The 18,971-nt window shown below is 42.8% G+C and overlaps 1 protein-coding gene across 3 annotated transcripts; it reads left to right on the forward strand.

Annotated features, from left to right (window-relative positions):
• Positions 1 to 7,148: 7,148 nt before the first annotated feature.
• Positions 7,149 to 17,848, forward strand: amdhd2 (amidohydrolase domain containing 2). Of its 3 annotated transcripts, none has more exons than XM_071412342.1 (12): positions 7,149 to 7,287; positions 9,622 to 9,762; positions 9,948 to 10,084; positions 10,293 to 10,432; positions 12,096 to 12,150; positions 12,412 to 12,624; positions 13,091 to 13,179; positions 15,428 to 15,572; positions 15,802 to 15,909; positions 15,983 to 16,051; positions 16,527 to 16,628; positions 17,047 to 17,848. In XM_071412342.1, the coding sequence occupies exons 2-12, from the start codon at positions 9,680 to 9,682 to the stop codon at positions 17,118 to 17,120; spliced, it is 1,215 nt and encodes a 404-aa protein (XP_071268443.1). In that variant the 5' UTR covers positions 7,149 to 7,287; positions 9,622 to 9,679; the 3' UTR covers positions 17,121 to 17,848. The 3 variants fall into 3 exon arrangements, with proteins under 3 accessions (XP_071268443.1, XP_071268445.1, XP_071268436.1); XM_071412344.1 differs by lacking the exon at positions 7,149 to 7,287 and adding an exon at positions 7,307 to 7,678; XM_071412335.1 differs by lacking the exon at positions 7,149 to 7,287 and adding an exon at positions 7,628 to 7,754.
• Positions 17,849 to 18,971: the final 1,123 nt, after the last annotated feature.

The raw sequence follows: 18,971 nt of genomic DNA on the forward strand, positions 1-18,971 counted from the left end.
TCGACAAATGTCTGGGTTGGCGCCCCCTAGGGTTGTGCCGTGGCGGAGATCTTTGTGGGCTATACTCGGCCTTGTCTCAGGATGGTAAGTTGGTGGTTGAAGGTATCCCTCTAGTGGTGTGGGGGCTGTGCTTTGGCAAAGTGGGTGGGGTTATATCCTTCCTGTTTGGCCCTGTCCGGGGGTATCATCGGATGGGGCCACAGTGTCTCCTGACCCCTCCTGTCTCAGCCTCCAGTATTTATGCTGCAGTAGTTTATGTGTCGGGGGGCTAGGGTCAGTTTGTTATATCTGGAGTACTTCTCCTGTCTTATCCGGTGTCCTGTGTGAATTTAAGTATGCTCTCTCTAATTCTCTTTCTTTCTCTCTCTCGGAGGACCTGAGCCCTACGACCAGTCCACCTGGCCGTGCTGCTGCTCCAGTTTCAACTGTTCACCGGACGTGCTACCTGTCCCAGACCTGCTGTTTTCAACTCTCCAGAGACTGCAGGAGGGGTAGAGATACTCTTAATGATCGGCTATGAAAAGCCAACTGACATTTACTCCTGAGGTGCTGACTTGCTGCACCCTCGACAACTACTGTGAATATTATTATTTGACCATGCTGGTCATTTATAAACATTTGAACATCTTGGCCATGTTCTGTTATAATCTCCACCCAGCACAGCCAGAAGAGGACTGGCCACCCCTCATAGCCTGGTTCCTCTAGGTTTCTTCCTAGGTTTTGGCCTTTCTAGGGAGTTTTTCCTAGCCACCGTGCTTCTACACCTGCATTGCTTGCTGTTTGGGGTTTTAGGCTGGGTTTCTGTACAGCACTTTGAGATATTAGCTGATGTAAGAAGGGCTATATAAATAAATTTGAATTGATTTGATCATCCCTCAACACCAAACCCTCATGCCTCGTTGTTCTCGTTTCCCAACCAACAGCTACTTCTCTGATGAGTGTTTTGGAGGTTAACAAGTGCACAGCAAGTCTGCACCAGCACATTAATATAACGCAGACAAGGTGGGATGAATTTAAAGATTTTTACATATTTTAGTCGAGCATTTGCCCTGTTAACATGGATCCCGTTTCTCGCTATGTCTTTTGTGAGATGCATCTCACGCTCTGTGAACCTTTGTGGTTCAGGAATGGAGGAATGTTCACACAGTAATTGCTGCACGCGTCAAGCTCTGGATCAAGAAGCCTTTGTCTGGGCCTCCTGGATGGTGCAGTGGTCTAAGGCACTGCATCGCAGTGCTAGCTGTGCCACCAGAGATTCTGGGTTCGAGCCCAGCTGTCCGCGACCGGGAGGTCCATGGGGCGACGCACAATTGGGCCAGCGTTGTCCGGGTTAGGGAGGGTTTGGCCGGCAGGGATATCCTTGTCTCATTCCGCACTAGCGACTCCTGTGGCGGGCCGGGCGCAGTGCACGCTGACCAGGTCGCCAGGTGTACGGTGTTTCCTCCGACACATTGGTGCGGCTGGCTTCCGGGTTGGATGCATGTTGTGTCAAGAAGCAGTGCGGCTTGGTTGGGTTGGGTTTTGGAGGACGCATGTCTCTCGACCTTCGCTTCTCCCGAGTCCGTGCGGGAATTGCACCGATGAGACAAGACTGTAACTACTACCAGTTGGATACCACGAAATTGGGGAGAAAAAAGGGGTTAAAAAAAATTATGTCTCCAGACATGAAGACATGAAAATCTTCTCAAACCGCGACTTCTGGACAATTGCATTGTCCGATACAGATAACTGCAGTATGTTATCACTGTATTAAGTGCAACACCCAGGAGTGCATTGAATGGTACACAGATTAGGTTTGCTTCTGCAGATCCATCTGACTTGGAGTAGCAACTTCCATGTCAGTACAGTCAATGACCAGCCTGCAGTTCCCTCTGGACCCCTAAAAAGACGCAAGCACGTTTGGTTCTTCTCCCGACTTGGAAGTCTTCATGATGCTAATGAAAAAAGGCTTGTGGATCACGTGTCAGCAAGTGATTGCACTACAACAGAATAGTTGGGCCAGGTGCAAGTTGGTGTAGCTGTGATGCAACTTCATAAGAGCCATAAACACTTGCTCCTCAAATGACAGCATCTTCACCCTCCACTTGGCAAAGTAGACGCAGTCCTTTTAACATTCCAAGTATTCAACAACGATGTTGAACATGTGGAAGTCCTGTTTCCATCCTAAGTACTTTATCAGACAGCTGTGATGCTGAATACCTGTTGCAGGTATTTTGTAGAACCTTCAACTGCCCTGTTTCCTCAAGATGCACCTCAGTGAGAACATTCCGCAACGGTGTAGACAGCAGCCTCCTACATTCTTCAGTGACCGAGGCGCCTGGAACTTCGTCTGCCATTTTGAATGTGTCTGGATCTACCTCTTCTGCTATTGTGGAAGTGTATGACTCTTCCTCTTCTGCGATGATGGATGAGCAACATTTTCTGGCAAATACAGGGCCATTTCTCTTTCCCAACGGAAAATGTCAGCTGCAGACCCGAGTGTTGGGTTTCCGGTCCGCCAATCTGAAAGACCAAAAAAAAAAGTTACTAGCTAGGTTGATTACTAAAATGCTAACGTCTATATTTTCCCATAACCCACAGACTTTACTATAGTAACGGTAAAATAGACTGGGCTTAGGTCTATCTGCACATCTAAAATCCTACTATGCTACCTTGTCTGAGAGAGATTTGAATGGTTATTAAAACGTCACGCCAGGGTAAGCCTACATGAAACACAGACCTTATATGAAGTAGTTCTAAAATCCCAGACACAAAAATGTGGCAAAAAAAATTACAATTTCTTGGTTTTACAACGAGGGTTTATGGGTATTATGACTCATACTGTGGTACTCATGGTGCTTTCAAGACAACTGGAAAGTCTGAAAAATATGAGGTCAAATCATGATGTCAGTGATCTTTAGGTCAGAAGCTCAGAGCTCTAGAAAGAGGCCCGAGTTCCGAGTTGGATGACCGTTCAAAATTATTTTTGCCAGTGGGTGGTCGTTGCTGTCCCAGTTCCCAGTTGTCTTGAACACACTGAAGTCGGAAGTCAAAGAGTTCCAGGGTTCCCAGTTGTGTTGTGCCTTGCATCAATTGAGATCGAGCATGTATTGGATATTTCCGTTAGGGAACGCCTACTCTGTGAATTGCATGTATGCAGTAACTCAATTCACCCTTTAAATTCTAATCAAATGAAAAAATCTAACTTTGGCAAAGGGTAAAGTCTACAAACATAGTCCACTCTAACATATTTTAGTTTGGGAACAGAAAACTATTGAGGTCAAATGTTTTATTGATGAGAAAATGTGCAGAATGTCCGCCAAAATCCATCTCGCTACATCTCCCACCGCCGGCTACTGGGCTTTCTCTCATCATCATCCTTCTTCAATGAGGTTTAATGGCGGTTGGCATCCAATAAATGTTACATTATCGCATCCAACTAGGCTGGAGAATAATTCCCGTATACTTTGCTAAAAATAATTAAATAAATACAGTTGAAGCCAGAAGTTTACATACACCTTAGCAAAATAAGCTTACTAAGTTTTTCACAATTCTTGACATTTAATCACAGTAAAAATTCCCTGTTTTAGGTCAGTTAGGATCACAACTATATTTACAAAATGTGAAATGTCAGAATAATAGTAGAGAGAAGGATTTATTTCATCTTTTATTTCTTTCATCACATTCCCAGGCAGTCAGAAGTTTATATACACTCAATTAGTATTTGGTAGCATTGCCTTTAAATTGTTTAACTTGGGTCAAACGTTCCAGGTAGCCTTCCACAAGCTTCCCTCAATAAGTTGGATGAATTTTGGCCCATTCCTCCTGACAAAGCTGGTGTAACTGAGTCAGGTTTGTAGGCCTCCTTGCTCGCACACGCTTTTTCAGTTCTGCCCACACATTTGCTACGGGATTGAGGTCAGGACTTTGTGATGGCCACTCCAATACTTTGACTTTGTTGTCCTTAAGCCATTTTGCCACAACTTTGGAAGTATGCTTGGGGTTATTGTCCATTTGGAAGACCCATTTGCGACCAAGCTTTAACTTCCTGACTGATGTCTTGAGATGTTGCTTCAAGATATCCACATAATTTTCCTGCATCATGATGCCATCTATTTTGTGAAGTGCACCAGTCCCTCCTGCAGCAAAGCACCCCCACAACATGATGACTGCCCCCCCCCCCGTGCTTCACGGTTGGGATGGTGCTCTTTGGCTTGTAAGCTTCCCCCTTTTTCCTCCAAACATAACGATGGTCATTACAGCCAATAAGTTCTATTTTTGTTTCATCAGACCAGAGGACATTTCTCCAAAAAGTGTGATCTTTGTCCCCATGTGCAGTTGCAAACCGTAGTCTGGCTTATTTATGGTGGTTTTGGAGCTGTGGCTTCTTCCTTGCTGAGTGGCCTTTCAGGTTATGTCGGTATAAGACTCGTTTTACTGTGGATATAGAAACTTTTGTACCTGTTTCCTCCAGCATCTTCACAAGGTCCTTTGCTGTTGTTCTGGGATTGATTTGCACTTTTCACACCAAAGTACGTTCATCTCTAGGAGACAGAACGCGTCTCCTTCCTGAGCGGAATGATGGCTACGTTGTCCCATGGTGTTTATACTTGAGTACTATTGTTTGTACAGATGAACGTGGTACCTTCAGGTGTTTGGAAGTTGCTCCCAAGGATGATCCAGACTTGTGGAGGTCTACATTTTTTTTTCTGTGGTCTTGGCTTTTTTTTTGCTTTTCCCATGATGTCATGCAAAGAGGCACTGAGTTTGAAGGTAGGCCTTGAAATACATCCACAGGTACACCTCCAATTGATTCAGGCTAATTGACATCATTTATCAGAAGCTTCTAAAGCCATGACATGCTTCTAAAGCCATCCAAGCTGTTTAAAGGCACAGTCAACTTAGTGTATGTAAACTTCTGACCCACTGGAATTGTGATACAGTGAATTATAAGTGAAATAATCTGTCTGTGAACAATCGTTGGAAGAATTACTTGTATCATGCACAAAGTAGATGTCCTAACTGACTTGCCAAAACCATAGTTTGTTAACAAGAAATTTGTAGAGTGGTTGAAAAATGAGTTTTAATGACTCCAACCTAAAGTGTATGTAAACATCCGACTTCAACTGTGTATATGTGTGTGTGTGCGCGCGCGCACCCATCTAACTCCACTCACAAAAATATATTTTCTATAAAAACACCTACTCCACTATTTAAATCTATTTAGTCCTTGTTCAGGACAACTCTTCTGGCGTCAAGTCTCGCACACCCAAATAACACTGCAGCTGCCACCACAACCTCAATTTTCTGCAACGTACGTTCCATCCCTGCAGTACAGTTGATAACCATTGCTATAAATGCTGAAAATCCAATCTTACTGAAACATATCACTTGGTGACCTATCCCTCTGTACTGGTACAGATCTACTACTCACACCACTCCTCTCAGGATCCTTCCCCCTTGACCCATCTTCTTCTACTTTCTTCACTGCCTCAGCATATGACTTCTACACTACTCTAACCCTGGTAAGCTCAACCTGCCTCTCTCGCACAGGACATTTCTGTTCCCCAGTCCCATGGGCACCCCTACAATTAACACATACCACTACTTCACCCAATGCCACACATTATTTTGTCTCATGCCGTTCTGCACACTTCTCACAGCCAGGAACCTCCCTTCTACACACTGCTGCCACATGCCCATAAGCTTGACACCTGTAACAACGTAATGTATTCGTCACAAAAGCTCGTACAGGAAAACTTACATATCTTATTAACATCACTTTGTCGGGCAAAGACTCAACATCATAACTCAAAAGAACAAACAACAACTCTTCTGTTTCACCACTCCTGCCATCCGATCTTGGCCAGGTCGCAGTTGTAAATGAGAACTTGTTCTCAACTGGCCTACCTGGTCAAATAAAGGTGAAATAAAAAAAAATTATTTAAAAAATCCTGTTTGCGTAGCACCAAACGACAAGCATCACAAACACCGGGAATCTTCCCCTTCAGTTGGTCAACTTTCACATTTACCGCTACCCCAGTAATCACTAATTTCAATGGCACCATTTTCTTGAGAGCAAAACAATTCACATCTCTTGCCCCCATTCATTTAACATGGAGCGCCTGCTCCCTCTGACCAGCAGAAACACAAACAATTATCACAAGCCCACTTCTGGTTACCTTCACTGATTCCACAGCACCCAACTGTTTTCGCCCACCCTGAAACCACAAATGGATTAGCCAGAAAGGTTGTACAAGTATGCTAGACATTTATAGAATAAATCATACATAGTTTGATGTTTCTGTGACAATCAATGAATTACTTATTGATTTATACAGTTTTAAATTGCATTTGATAGATTCTATGTATTTCTATAAAATCAAAACTGGAATTTGTATTCTAAACAAAGGTTGTAAAAGTATGCTAGACATTTATAGAATAAATCATATCAATTTTTTTTCGTTTCTGTGGTAATCAATTAATTAGTTATTGATTTTTACCACTTTAAATGGCTTTTGGCGAACGTCTGTTGGTACGTCTGTTAAACATCCGAATCGTCTGAATGTGTGACTATAAAACCAACTTAACTTTGTTAATTCGTCACTCGTTCATCCCGCAATGATTTTGTTTTCAGGCACCGGTAGCTTGTGGGTGCTTTACATGCGCTGCAGTCAATTATGAGTGCATGTTTACTTATTAAATATATCATTATTAATATTCGCCTACTGCACTGTATGATAGCTAGCAAATTAATTTTCTAAATACCGTTAGAATGCCTAGCTGGAACTTCTGAAGGAAAATGATAACCAAACAAAAGTGTTTACTTTTTGCATTAGTACCACAATTTATAACTTATTTGCATTCGTTTATACTTACACTTGTATGTTGACTTCTCCATTGATGTTGTTTTTAAGTTTTCCCGGACTTAAATTTTTATTTTATTTAACCTTGATCCAACTAGGCAAGTCAGTTAGGAAAAAAAGTATTATTTACAATGACGGCCTACCCCGGCCAAACCCAGACGACGCTGGGCCAATTGTGCGCCGCCCTATGGGACTCCCAATCACGGCTGGATGTGATACAGCCTGGATTTGAACCAGGGACTGTAGTGACGCCACTTGTACAATCGTCGCGAATTGAATTATGGGGAGTTTCAGGCCCCGGAGTGAACATAATTGTACACTCGCAAAGCCGACTAAAAACGAGGGCTGAGGGGCTTACGTTGCAAACGTCCCTTGCTTGGCTAATCATTTGGACCACCCACCAAGATGGCGACGGGTATTCCCGTAAGGGTATAAGGCAAGGGTAAGTGGACGAGGGTGTGTCTTTTAAGTGTTTGGACTGTATGTTGAGTTTGAAACGCAGCCTTGATGTTCTTCTTTATCAAGAGCTACCGTGGCGCTCTTCCAACCACCACCCTCCTCCGCCTCTGGAGCTAACGCTCTCTGCCAGTCCTCAGACCCTCCTATCCGCAAGTTACTACGAGAGCTTTGCTCCGAGTGGAAACGCTAACCGGATGCTTCAGATTTATACATCCGCTGAAACATCATTGTTCTTTGTTACGTGTATCCTAGCTATTTCGCTTCCGCAAGTCCGGTCGTTGTTTTGATCAGCTGACTGCATCATTCTCACATGATTCCATCCGTCTACGGTTGTTGGAATTCTCACTGACTGCGACTTGACTGTCTTCTATGGGGCAAGTATTCGATTTATTCAAAAGAAAGATGAGCTATCTTATTCGTTTACAGCTGAGATCAGACCAACGTTTTCATGTAAGACATTGATGTACGTTTACATGCATATTAATAACTCTATATTAAACTGCTTACGCCGACTATGGAAATGGTCATGTACAAACTTTACTATGCTTATCTTAATCGGTGTAAGGTAAAAATTGAAATAAGCGTACGCCGAAATCTTTCGAATTATTCGAACATGTAAACAACTTAATCGGTGTTCCAGCGGTATATTTGTTCTGCGCGTGAAAGACCCCCTCTTATGCGCGTGTGTTCGGAAAAACTCTTAACTATATTTATATGATGCATGAAAGTATGCATCATATAAATATAGTTATAAATATAGTTAACAAAACTATTAATGCAACTATTTCAAGATTTTACTGCCTTACAGTACATATAGGGAAATCAGTCAATTGAAATAAATTCATTAGGCCCTAATCCATGGATTTCACATGACTTGGGAGCCAGGCCCAGCCAATCAGAATTCGTTTTCGTTTTCCCCACAAAATGGCTTTATTACAGACGGAAATACTCCGTTTCATCAGCTGTCTGGGTAGCTGGTCGCTGATGATCCCGCAGGTAAAGAAACCGGATGTGGAGGTCCTGTGTGGTTACACATGGTCTGTGGTTTTTAGTCCAGTTGGATGTAATGCCAAATTCTCTAAAACGACTTTGGAGGCAGCTTATGGCAGAGAATTGAACATTCAACAGCTCTGGTTGACATTCCTGCAGTCAGCATGCCAATTGCAGGCTCCCTCAACTTCCGTGGCATTGTGTTGTGTGACAAAACTGCACATTTTAGTGGCCTTTTATTGTCCCCAGCACAAGGTATACCTGTGTAATGATCATGCTGTTTAATGAGCTTCTTGATATGCCACACCTGTCAGGATTGTCTTGGCAAAGGAGAAATGCTCACTAACAGGGATGCCCCAAAAAATTGCACAAAATTTGAGAGAAATAAGCTTTTTGTGCATATGGAAATTTTCTGTGATCTTTTCCTTCAGCTCATGAAACATGGGACCAACACTTTAAAAAAATTTTTTTTTGGTCAGTATAGTTTTACACTTAAGATATGACTGCCGTTGTGCTGTTGAATTTCAGAATTTTGTCTTTTGTATTATAAATTCTATACATTCGTTCATACTGGATTAAGCATACATTTTCTTTAACTTTAATTTAGTTAGTTATGCTCCAGCTTTCCCTCCACCTTGTGCCAACATCAGTTCTTTTTATTAAGTCTTGGTTCCAATAGTTTATATTTTTTTCTAAGAGATTGTCAGTTGGATATGCTCTCTGCAAGGTTTTGTATATCTTCTCTGTCATATGAACATCATTTTCTGACTCGAATAAGATTCCCTTAAGGTTGCTCTGATGTCCAAAAGATTTCAAATACACATTTTTGGATATGTAACATTTAAGTTGCATGTATTTGAAACTATGCTCTCTGCAAGGTAAGTCCAACATTGCTTTTATTCTGTCATGGAAATACATTTATTTCCTGTTATCATGTAATTTACGGTATCTTTGCCTTCCTACACACTGTTATTCATTAATAGACTAACATCACTGTATTCAAATGGCTTTAGTGTTAGATTCTTATCAGATCTGTTCTAGGGTGAAATAAAATGCAATGACACCATGGGGGTCAAAGTCCAATGTTGCACCTTCAGCATTGTACAATGTTGTTATAGGAAGGTTCTTACATTGGTGTGTCTGTTTATGGTGGTGGGTTGGTATACTGATTATCCCAGATGTGATATGTAACCTGAAAAATAAAGACGGAACAGTTGGCTATTCAAGGTTTTACAGGTTGGTACTGTAATAGTGTACTGTAATAGTGTAACCCTCAAAGGCTTTCTTTGATAACTTGTCTGTACTGTTCTTTGGCTGTTATTTATAGAGAGAGTCTGCTTGAAGTGACTACACTTCAGGAGAGGTGACATAGCGTCTTGTGGAAGATGCCTACCAATAAGTCTGTGTCGAAAGCGCCGATCACCCAGTTCGTCAACTGCAGGATACTAAGAGATCACAAGCTGCAGAGGTACACACAAATGAACACACAAGCACGTGGATATGAACATACATACACACTCCGTTACACATGTAAAATAAATACCGTTACATGTAAAACAAGCGTTGTTACGATGTGTGTTACTGTGTGTGTGTGACGGTTTGTGTAACAGTGTGTGTGTAACAATGTGTGTATTGTTCCTGTCTTTCCTCCAGAGAGGATCTGTGGGTGCGGGAAGGGAGGATCCTAGACCCAGAGAAGTTGTTCTTTGATGAGGAAGGCTATGCAGATCAACGTGTTGACTGTGAAGGCCTCATCATCGCTCCTGGGTTCATTGACGTTCAGATCAATGGTTAGTCTTTTTTTTGGGGGGGGGTCAATTCACTCCAGGGACTGTCCCCAATTCAATTGCAGGTATGGGCTTCTTAAAGCTTTATTGGAGGAGTGTTCCTTGCTAAAACTAACAGAGCCTGCGAGCTGTTCCTCTCACCAGAACAAGGAAGCCATTGGATACAGGATTTTCCAAACTCAATCAATGATCCATTGTTTTACACCCACAGGAGGATATGGCATCGACTTCTCGCAAGCAACCAGTAATGTCAGAGGAGGTGTGGCCCTAGTAGCCAAGAAAATCTTGGAGCATGGTGTCACCTCTTTTTTACCCACCCTAGTCACCTCCCCTCCAAACATCTACCACAAGGTAGGCACCTTCACACCTGTCCTCTCAACAACATGTCCCGTTTCTCACCATTGTCTCACATACACTTTATGACCAAAAGTATGTGGACACCTGCTCGTCGAACATCTCATTCCAAAATCATGGGCGTATGCAGTTGGTCCCCCCCCTTTGCTGATATAACAGCCTCCACTATTCTGGGAAGGCTTTCCACTATTCTGGGAAGGCTTTCCACTAGATTTTGGAACATGGCTGCGGGGACTTACTTCCATTGTCACAAGAGCATTAGTGAGGCGGGGCACTGATATTGGGCGATTAGGCCTGGCTCGCAGTTGGCATTCCAATTCATCCCAAAGGTGTTTGTTGAGGTCAGGGCTCTGTGCAGGCCAGTCAAGTTCTTCCACACCGATCTCAACAAACCATTCCTGTATGGAGCTTGCGTTATGCGTGGGGGCATTGTCATGCTGAAACAGGAAAGAGCCTTCCCCAAATTGTTGCCACAAAGTTGGAAGCACAGAATTGTCTACAGAGGGTAGTGTGTATGGCCCAGTGCATCACTGGAGCTAAGCTTCCTGCCATCCAAGACCTCTATACCAGGCGTTGTCAGAGGAAGGCCCTAAAAATTGTCAGATTCCAGCCACCCTAGTCATAGACTTTTCTCTCTGCTACCGCGTGGCAAGCAGTGCCAAGTCTAGGTCCAAGAGGCTTCTAAACAGCTTCTACCCCCAAGCCATAAGACTCCTGAACATCTAATTAAATGGCTACCCAGACTATTTGCATTGTCCTCCCGCCATTTTACACTGCTGCTACTGTCTGTTATTATCTATGCATAGTCACTTTAATAACTACCTACATGTACATATTACCTCACTGTAGTGATTTTTACGCGCTACGCGTTTCAGCACTCGGCGGTCCTGTTCTGTGAGCTTTTGTGGCCTACCGTTTTGCAGCTGAGCCTTTGTTGCTCCTAGATGTTTCCACTTCACAATAACAGCACTTACAGTTGACCAGGGCAGCTCTAGCAGGGTAGAAATTTGACGAACTGTCTTGTTGGAAAGGTGGTATCCTATGACGGTGCCACGTTGAAAGTCACTGAGCTCTTTAGTAGAAAGTCACTGAGCTCTTTAGTAGAAAGTCACTGAGCTCTTTAGTAGAAAGTCACTGAGCTCTTTAGTAAGGCCATTCTACTGCTGATGTTTGTCTATAGAGATTGCATGGCTGTGTGCTTGATTGTATAAGCCTGTCATCAACGGATGTGGCTGAAGTAGCCTAATCCACTAATAAGAAGGGGTGTCCACATACACTATATATACAAAAGTATGTCATTTGTGACTCCCATTCAAATGTGTTTCAAATAGTGTTGGTTTTCTTTCAAATACTTGAGCTGTGGTGGATTGATCTTGTCTGGTGCAATGTGAATTGTTAGATACTACTGCACTGTTGGAGCTAGGAACACAAGCATTTCGCTACACCCACAATAACATCTGCTTAATATGTGTATGTGACCAATAAAATGTGATTTGATTTGGATCCAAATAGTCTCAAATATGCAAACCACACCCACCTGGCCTGGCACTCCAGGCAGGCTGGATCAAATTCTTATGTATTGCTTATGAATGCAATATTTATGCATGTGTTATGAAATCCTTATGCACGTACCTTTTCAAGTAAAATACCTGTTTTCTAGGTCTTGGCTGAGGTTAAAGTTCATAGTGGAGGAGTGGAGGGAGCTGGAGTTCTGGGTAAGGATGCAGTCAGGAAGGATGTAGACACATCTTCATATGTCTGAGTGGTCCTTATATCTGGACATGTTTTCCAATACTGAATTCCATATAACTGTATGGTGATGGAAGAAATGTTATAAAACAGTGTGATATGCTTGAAATATGTTGTGTCTATTTTACTCCATTACACATTCTGTCAATATTTCATATTTCTGCCCTTTCTGTCCATTTCGCCGTCTCTACCCCCCCCCCCCCCCCTCTCTCGCTCTCTCTCTCAAGGCTGTCATCTAGAAGGTCCATTCATCAGTTTAGAGAAGAAGGGAGCCCATCCGGAGCAGTACCTGCGCTCCTTCCAGTCGGGCGGCATGTTGGACCTGATTGAGACCTACGGGACCCTGGATAACGTTGCCATGGTGACGTTGGCCCCCGAGCTACCCAACAGTGAGACGGTGATTAGAGAGCTGGCTCAGAGGGGCATCACTGTTTCTCTAGGTAGGTGTATTAAACTGGGAATAGGATACTCTTTATGTAGGCCTATGACATCTGCTTATGCATGATTTAATTGTGAAGCATCTATGTAGGCCTTATGCATGTTTTATGAATCATCTATGTCATATGGTCAGAGATGGCTCAGAGGTACATCACTGTGTCTCTAGGTAGGTGTAGTATTCTGGGAATGGGAATAAAATATAATTTACATGTATGACTTAGATACTACTCTTTATGTGCATGCTGGGAATGACGGCCTTTACACTGTATGTATTACATCTGCTCAAATGTTTTATTAAGCATCTATATAGGCCTTATAAAGGGTTTATGAAGACTTATTTTAAACAACAGAAAACCAGGCTGTTGATAAAATCCAATAGACATCTCCTGTCTGTAAGCAGGAGGTTGCCACACTGTGTAGGATGATGTGATATCACTAAGTGTACCTGTCAACCTATTCCATGTGTAGGACACTCTGTAGCCAACCTGTCCCAAGCTGAGGAGGCTGTGCAGAACGGTGCTTCATTCATCACACATCTCTTCAATGCTATGCTGCCTGTGAGTAATATAACACAGCATCATATTGTATTATGTTTTCCATTTAGCACAGTGAGCACATACAGTTGAAGTTGGAAGTTTACATACACCTTAGCCAAATACATTTAAACTCAGTTTTTCACCATCCCTGACATTTAATCCTAGTAGAAATTCCCTGTCTTAGGTCAGTTAGGATCACTTCATTTTAAGAATGTGAAATGTCAGAATAATAGTAGAGAGAATTATTAATTTCAGTTGATTTATTTCATTACATTCCCAGTGGGTCAGAACATACACTCCATTAGTATTTGGTAGCATTGCCTTTAAATTGTTTAAATTGGGTCAAACGTTTCAGGTAACCTTCCACAAGCTTCCCACAATAAGTTGGGTGAATTTTGGCCCATTCCTCCTGAAGGAGCTGGTGTAACTAAGTCAGGTTTGTAGGCCTCCTTGCTCTCACACGCTTTTTCAGTTCTTCCCACAAAGTTCCTATAGGAATGAGGTCAAGGCTTTGTGATGGCCACTCCAATACTTTTACTTTGTTGTCCTTAAGCCATTTTGCCACAACTTTGGAAGTATGCTTGGGGTCATTGTCCATTTGGAAGACCCATTTGCGACCAAGCTTTAACTTCCTGACTGATTTCTTGAGATGTTGCTTCAAGATATCCACATAATTTTCCATCCTCATGATGCCATTTATTTAGTGAAGTGCACCAGTCCCTCCTGCAGCAAAGCACCTCCACAACATGATGCTGCCACCCCCGTGCTTCACGGTTGGAATGGTGTTCTTCGGCTTGCAAGTCTCCCCCTTTTTCCTCCAAACATAACGATGGTCATTATGGCTAAACAGTTCTATTTTTGTTTCATCAGACCAGAGGACATTTCTCCAAAACGTACGATCTTTGTCCCCATGTGCAGTTGCAAACCGTAGTCTGGCGGTTTTGGAGCAGTGGCTTCTTCCTTGCTGAGGAGCCTTTCAAGGTTATGTCGATATAAGACTAATTTTTCTGTGGATATAGATACTTTTGTACCTGTTTCCTCCAGCACCTTAACATGGTCCTTTGCTGTTGTTCTGCACTTTTCGCACAAGTACGTTTATCTCTAGGAGACAGAACGCGTCTCCTTCCTGAGCGGTATGACGGCTGCGTGGTCCCTTGGTGTTTATACTTGCATACTATTGTTTGTACATATGAATGTGGTACCTTCAGGCGTTTGGAAATTGCTCCCAAGGATGAACCAGACTTGTGGTGGCCTACACACGTCTTTTCTTTGGCTTTTCCCATGATGTCATGCAAAGAGGCACTGAGTTTGAAGGTAGGCCTTGAAATACATCCACAAGTACACCTTCAATTGACTCAAATTATGTCAATTAGCCTATCAGAATCTTCTAAAGCCATGACATCATTTTCTGGAATTTTCCAAGCTGTTTAAAGGCACAGTAAACTTAGTGTATGTAAACTTCTGACCCACTGGAATTGTGATACAGTGAAATTATCTGTCTGTAAACAATTGTTGGAAAAATTACTTATGTCATGCGCAAAGTAGGTGTCCTAACCGACTTGCCAAAACTAGAAATTTGTGGATTGGTTGAAAAACGAGTTTTAATGACTCCAACCTAAGTGTATGTAAACTTCCGACTTCAACTGTACATTTTTAGTATGTCCTGTATATGTTAGTTTTTGTATTTGAGTGTAGTACAATCATCTGTTTCTCCCTCCAGTAACATCGCTGACTGACGTTTTACTGGACAACCCTTATAGGAGAATCTTGCTTTTTTTACCACCAAAGACACTTCTTGTGCGATTTCACTTTCAACTTTATCTGCAACGTTATAATCCATTTTTTTGCAACTTGAACGATACATCTCCATCCATTCTAGCAGCAGGCTACACGGAGTATGGAACAGCTGGATAGGGGAAACGGCTGGAGACATACAAAATGTAATGTAACGTTGCTTATAAAATTTGGAATGACACAATTTCATGTGTACAACATCTAAAGACCTGCATCACTACACTGATAGTGTTTCTGTTTCTCAAACCATACAGTATAAATAGGAGAGAAGTGTAAATGGGGTCAATGATTAACCTGTCCACCTCTGGGTGTGGTCAGCCAAATCACAGACATACTGTCTACTCTATACTGTTGGACACATGCTTCAGATGCCTTGCCAAGTCTATTCAACTACAGTTTCACAATGCTACTGTAATAACGTAATGAAAGATGATGGATGTCTCTCTCTGTTGCCATGGTGACCGTGGTGGGTTAGTTCCACCATCGAGACCCGGGCATCGTGGGTCTCCTCACCAGCGACCAGGTTCCCCAGGACCGGACGGTCTTCTACGGAATGATTGCCGATGGCATCCACACCAACTCTGCCGCCCTGCGTATTGCCCACAGAGCACACCCTACAGGTCTGTATAAGAACTACACGCACATCTTCTGTGTGTGTGTGTGCTCTGATGTGTGTCTCTGTGTGTGTGTGGGGTTGTGTTGGAGTGTTTATTGGAGTCTTCTGTTCTAATGCTGTGGGTTTCAGTCTTGAAACCAGCAATTGTTCAAGCAATGTCAGGTATAATATGCATACTAATCGCAAGAAATCTATGGCAATGCTTGTGTTGGCTTAATGTGTTTGTCCTACAGGTCTAGTGTTGGTGACTGATGCCATCACAGCGATGGGTCTACCTCCGGGCCGCCACACCTTGGGTCAGCAAGTCATTGAGATCCAGGGGCTCCATGCTTATGTAGCAGGTCAGAATCTCTTTTGTAAGGTGTCAACATAACTTTTCCCCAAAGCTGTCTCTAAAACTGTCTTTACTCATAGGCACCAAGACGCTCAGTGGCAGTATAGCCACAATGGACATGTGTGTCAGGCACTTCAAACAGGCTTCAGGTGAGTGTGTGTGTGTTCGCCCTTTTACTTTCTTACAAAAGTTATTCAGTCCTTCTAAATATGTGGTTACTTACTACATGTGTGTCTGTGTGCACACGTGTGTGTGTGCAGGGCCGGACTACCACATTTGGGTCCCTAGGTCATCGACCTCCAGGGGGCCCCCATCCCCTTTTAGGAAAATAACTTCCTGAATTTTAACACAAAACATTTTTTGTTGCACTTTTATAATGCTGTTGTAGCAGTTTTAAAGCTGATGTCCTGCTATTCTAAACATTTTAACATGATGCAGAGAGAGAATTTTGCCATGTATGCAGGGCATGTGCTCCAGGGCCCCCGACCTCCAGCGGGCCCCCAAACCCCCAAAGATAAAAATGAATAACATTTGGTTGGGGGTTCCCTGAAGGTTGGGAGCCCCGGAGCACGTGCCCTGCATTCCCATTCGGTAATCCGGCCCTGTGTGTGTTTGTGATGACAGGCTGCAGTGTGGAGCAAGCCCTGGAGGCAGCGTCGCTACACCCGGCCCAGCTCCTGGGCATCAGCCATTGTAAAGGCACCCTGGACTATGGGGCAGACGCAGGTGATACACACACACACACACACCTAAGTAAGCGATTGTAAAGGTCCCCTGGACTAGGGGCAGGTGAGAAAGTAAACAGCAGAGGGCGGTCTCACTCTGTCTACTCCAGGGGTGTCAAACTCAATTCCTGGAGGGCTGAATGTCTACAGGTTCTCTCCCTCTTGTACTTAATTGATTAATTAAGGTCATTGATTAGTTAGGATTAGTCTCCTCAACTGGTTGTGTAGGTCAGGGGTTTTCAAACCTCTCTTCGGGGACCCCCAGCTGTTCCATGTTTTTTAACTATTCCACAAATGTGAGAAAATTGAAATGTCTGTGGGTTCCGAAGAGATGTTTGAAAACAACTGGTCTAGGTCTTGTGTGTGGTGTAGGAAGAAGCACTAAATAGTAAAACGTGTCCCCCTCTCTCCTCCGTTAGATCTCGTTCTGCTGGATGATGCTCTCAATGTCAGAGCCACCTACATCGCAGGCCAGGAAGTGTGGAGGAAATGACCTCAAAATAATCAGTCCCCCACCACTGCCCCACCCACCCACGTGGACCAAATGGGCATGCCCCAAATGGCATCCTATTCCCTAAAGAAGTGCACTATGTGTTGTTTGATACATGGGAACATAGCACTGGGGTAACGCAGTTTCTCTGGACCCCCGCAAGGTTGGATCCCTCCCCCTCCCTAAAACAAAATCTTAAGTGTCAGCCAGACAGCCACTCATAAAGTATAGACTACCGATTGTTGTCCATTGTGCTGAAATTGTGACATATCTATGCAGCTGCATGCATATCGAATCGATGATAGGATTTCTGTGGTGGAAGGGCATGTAAAGCTTTGCATTAGCTAATGGATCAGTGTTTATTGGTAGGCCTATTTGGTTATAATTTTCTCATGTTAAGCCGAACATTTCACAAAGCTATACACGGTGTCGCAATGCTGACATTTTTGGACTGCTGGCTGATGGCAATAATGTAATTACTTAAGTAATTAAAGTTGTAAATTCAGACATTGCAGAGTGTAAAATGTATTTGCGATGCAACAACATACTAATCAGCTACCAATTGATTTTTTTGAATATATTGTACATCTGTCCAGTATAGGCTACCGGAACCTGCATGACATGAGCTGTTCTCGATCTCTCCCAGCTTGGATAGAAAGTTGTTATGCATAAAACCAGTCTATTAAAGGGATAATCCACCCCAATAAATAAAATCATAAAACTCCTGTCAATTTGGTGAAAGCCTATGTTCTATTAGTGGGTAAAATTCAAATTTTCCATGATTTAACTTCTAAGTGGTCGGCCTGTGAAAATCAGGAAATTGTGTAGGAACGTGACATAGCTATATAATTAGATGCCTTTTTGGCTGTGAGCTCACAATTGCTTGTTAGACACTGGGATTTTTTATGCTTTATTCAAGTCTGACCATCACTCAAGTACAAACACAGGGTTAAATGCCCCACGCTCCCAAACCCTAAACAAGGTACAACGTTTAAGCATGATTTTACTTCCTTTATAGATTTAATTAAATATCTGCTGTATCTGATTTAATAGACTCATTTATCACACAACTGTAACTGTTTTCTTTTCACCAGTTGTCCGTTTGGTGAAAATCCCTGATCCCTGATGTTGCTACTCTGCTCCGCTATGCTCTGGGCCTAAGAGTGACTAATAGTGATGCAATAGTCCGCTCAAAAACTTGTCTCACATTTTGATTCTCTAGATCAGGTATTCCCAAACTGGAGTACGCGCAATGCCGTTGGGGGTAAATAAAAATGAGTTTTTCTTCAAATTTTCAAACGGTACATTTATATTTTCCAACATTTGGGTGAGTTTTTTTCTTCTCGCCTGAGTAGCCTCGTTTCACTGCCCCCCAAAAAATTAAACCATCTAATGTTCAGCAGAACAACACAATATTGATTACAGGTAGCCTAGTCAAATAATTAACATCAATCACATTAACCGCTACTCTCTCGCGGGAAACCTTCCCTCTTGCGCAGACATTTAGAAACGAAACATGACAATTTGAAAAATAAGCCACGGAAGTTTTTTGAGCGAGGAAAAAAAACGACTTTCGAGTAGTAATATGTGTAAAAGCAACAGATACCATTAATAAGAAGAAAAACTATACAGACAATGCCTTCATCAAACAACACTGTTTCACAACGCATCATTGACATGGCAGGAGATGTTTTAAAACAATTACTGCTTCGCATACAAGCCGGTGAATTATATGCATTACAGCTGGATGAGTCAATAGACGTGGCGGGCCTGGCACAGCTCCTGGTATCTGTTATGTTTATGGGGTGTCAATTAAGGAAGACATCCTCTTCTGGAAACCAGGACAACATAAGA

The sequence above is a fragment of the Salvelinus alpinus genome, chromosome 1, assembly GCF_045679555.1.
Source record: "Salvelinus alpinus chromosome 1, SLU_Salpinus.1, whole genome shotgun sequence".
NCBI lineage: Eukaryota > Metazoa > Chordata > Actinopteri > Salmoniformes > Salmonidae > Salvelinus > Salvelinus alpinus.

Coding starts and splice junctions, on each gene's coding strand:
- amdhd2 (XM_071412342.1), top strand. CDS start 9,680: ATGCCTACCAATAAGTCTGTGTCGAAAGCGCCGATCACCCAGTTCGTC. Junction 12,151..12,411: donor GGAGGGAGCTGGAGTTCTGG/GTAAGGATGCAG, acceptor CTCTCTCTCAAG/GCTGTCATCTAGAAGGTCCA. Junction 12,625..13,090: donor GGGCATCACTGTTTCTCTAG/GTAGGTGTATTA, acceptor TTCCATGTGTAG/GACACTCTGTAGCCAACCTG.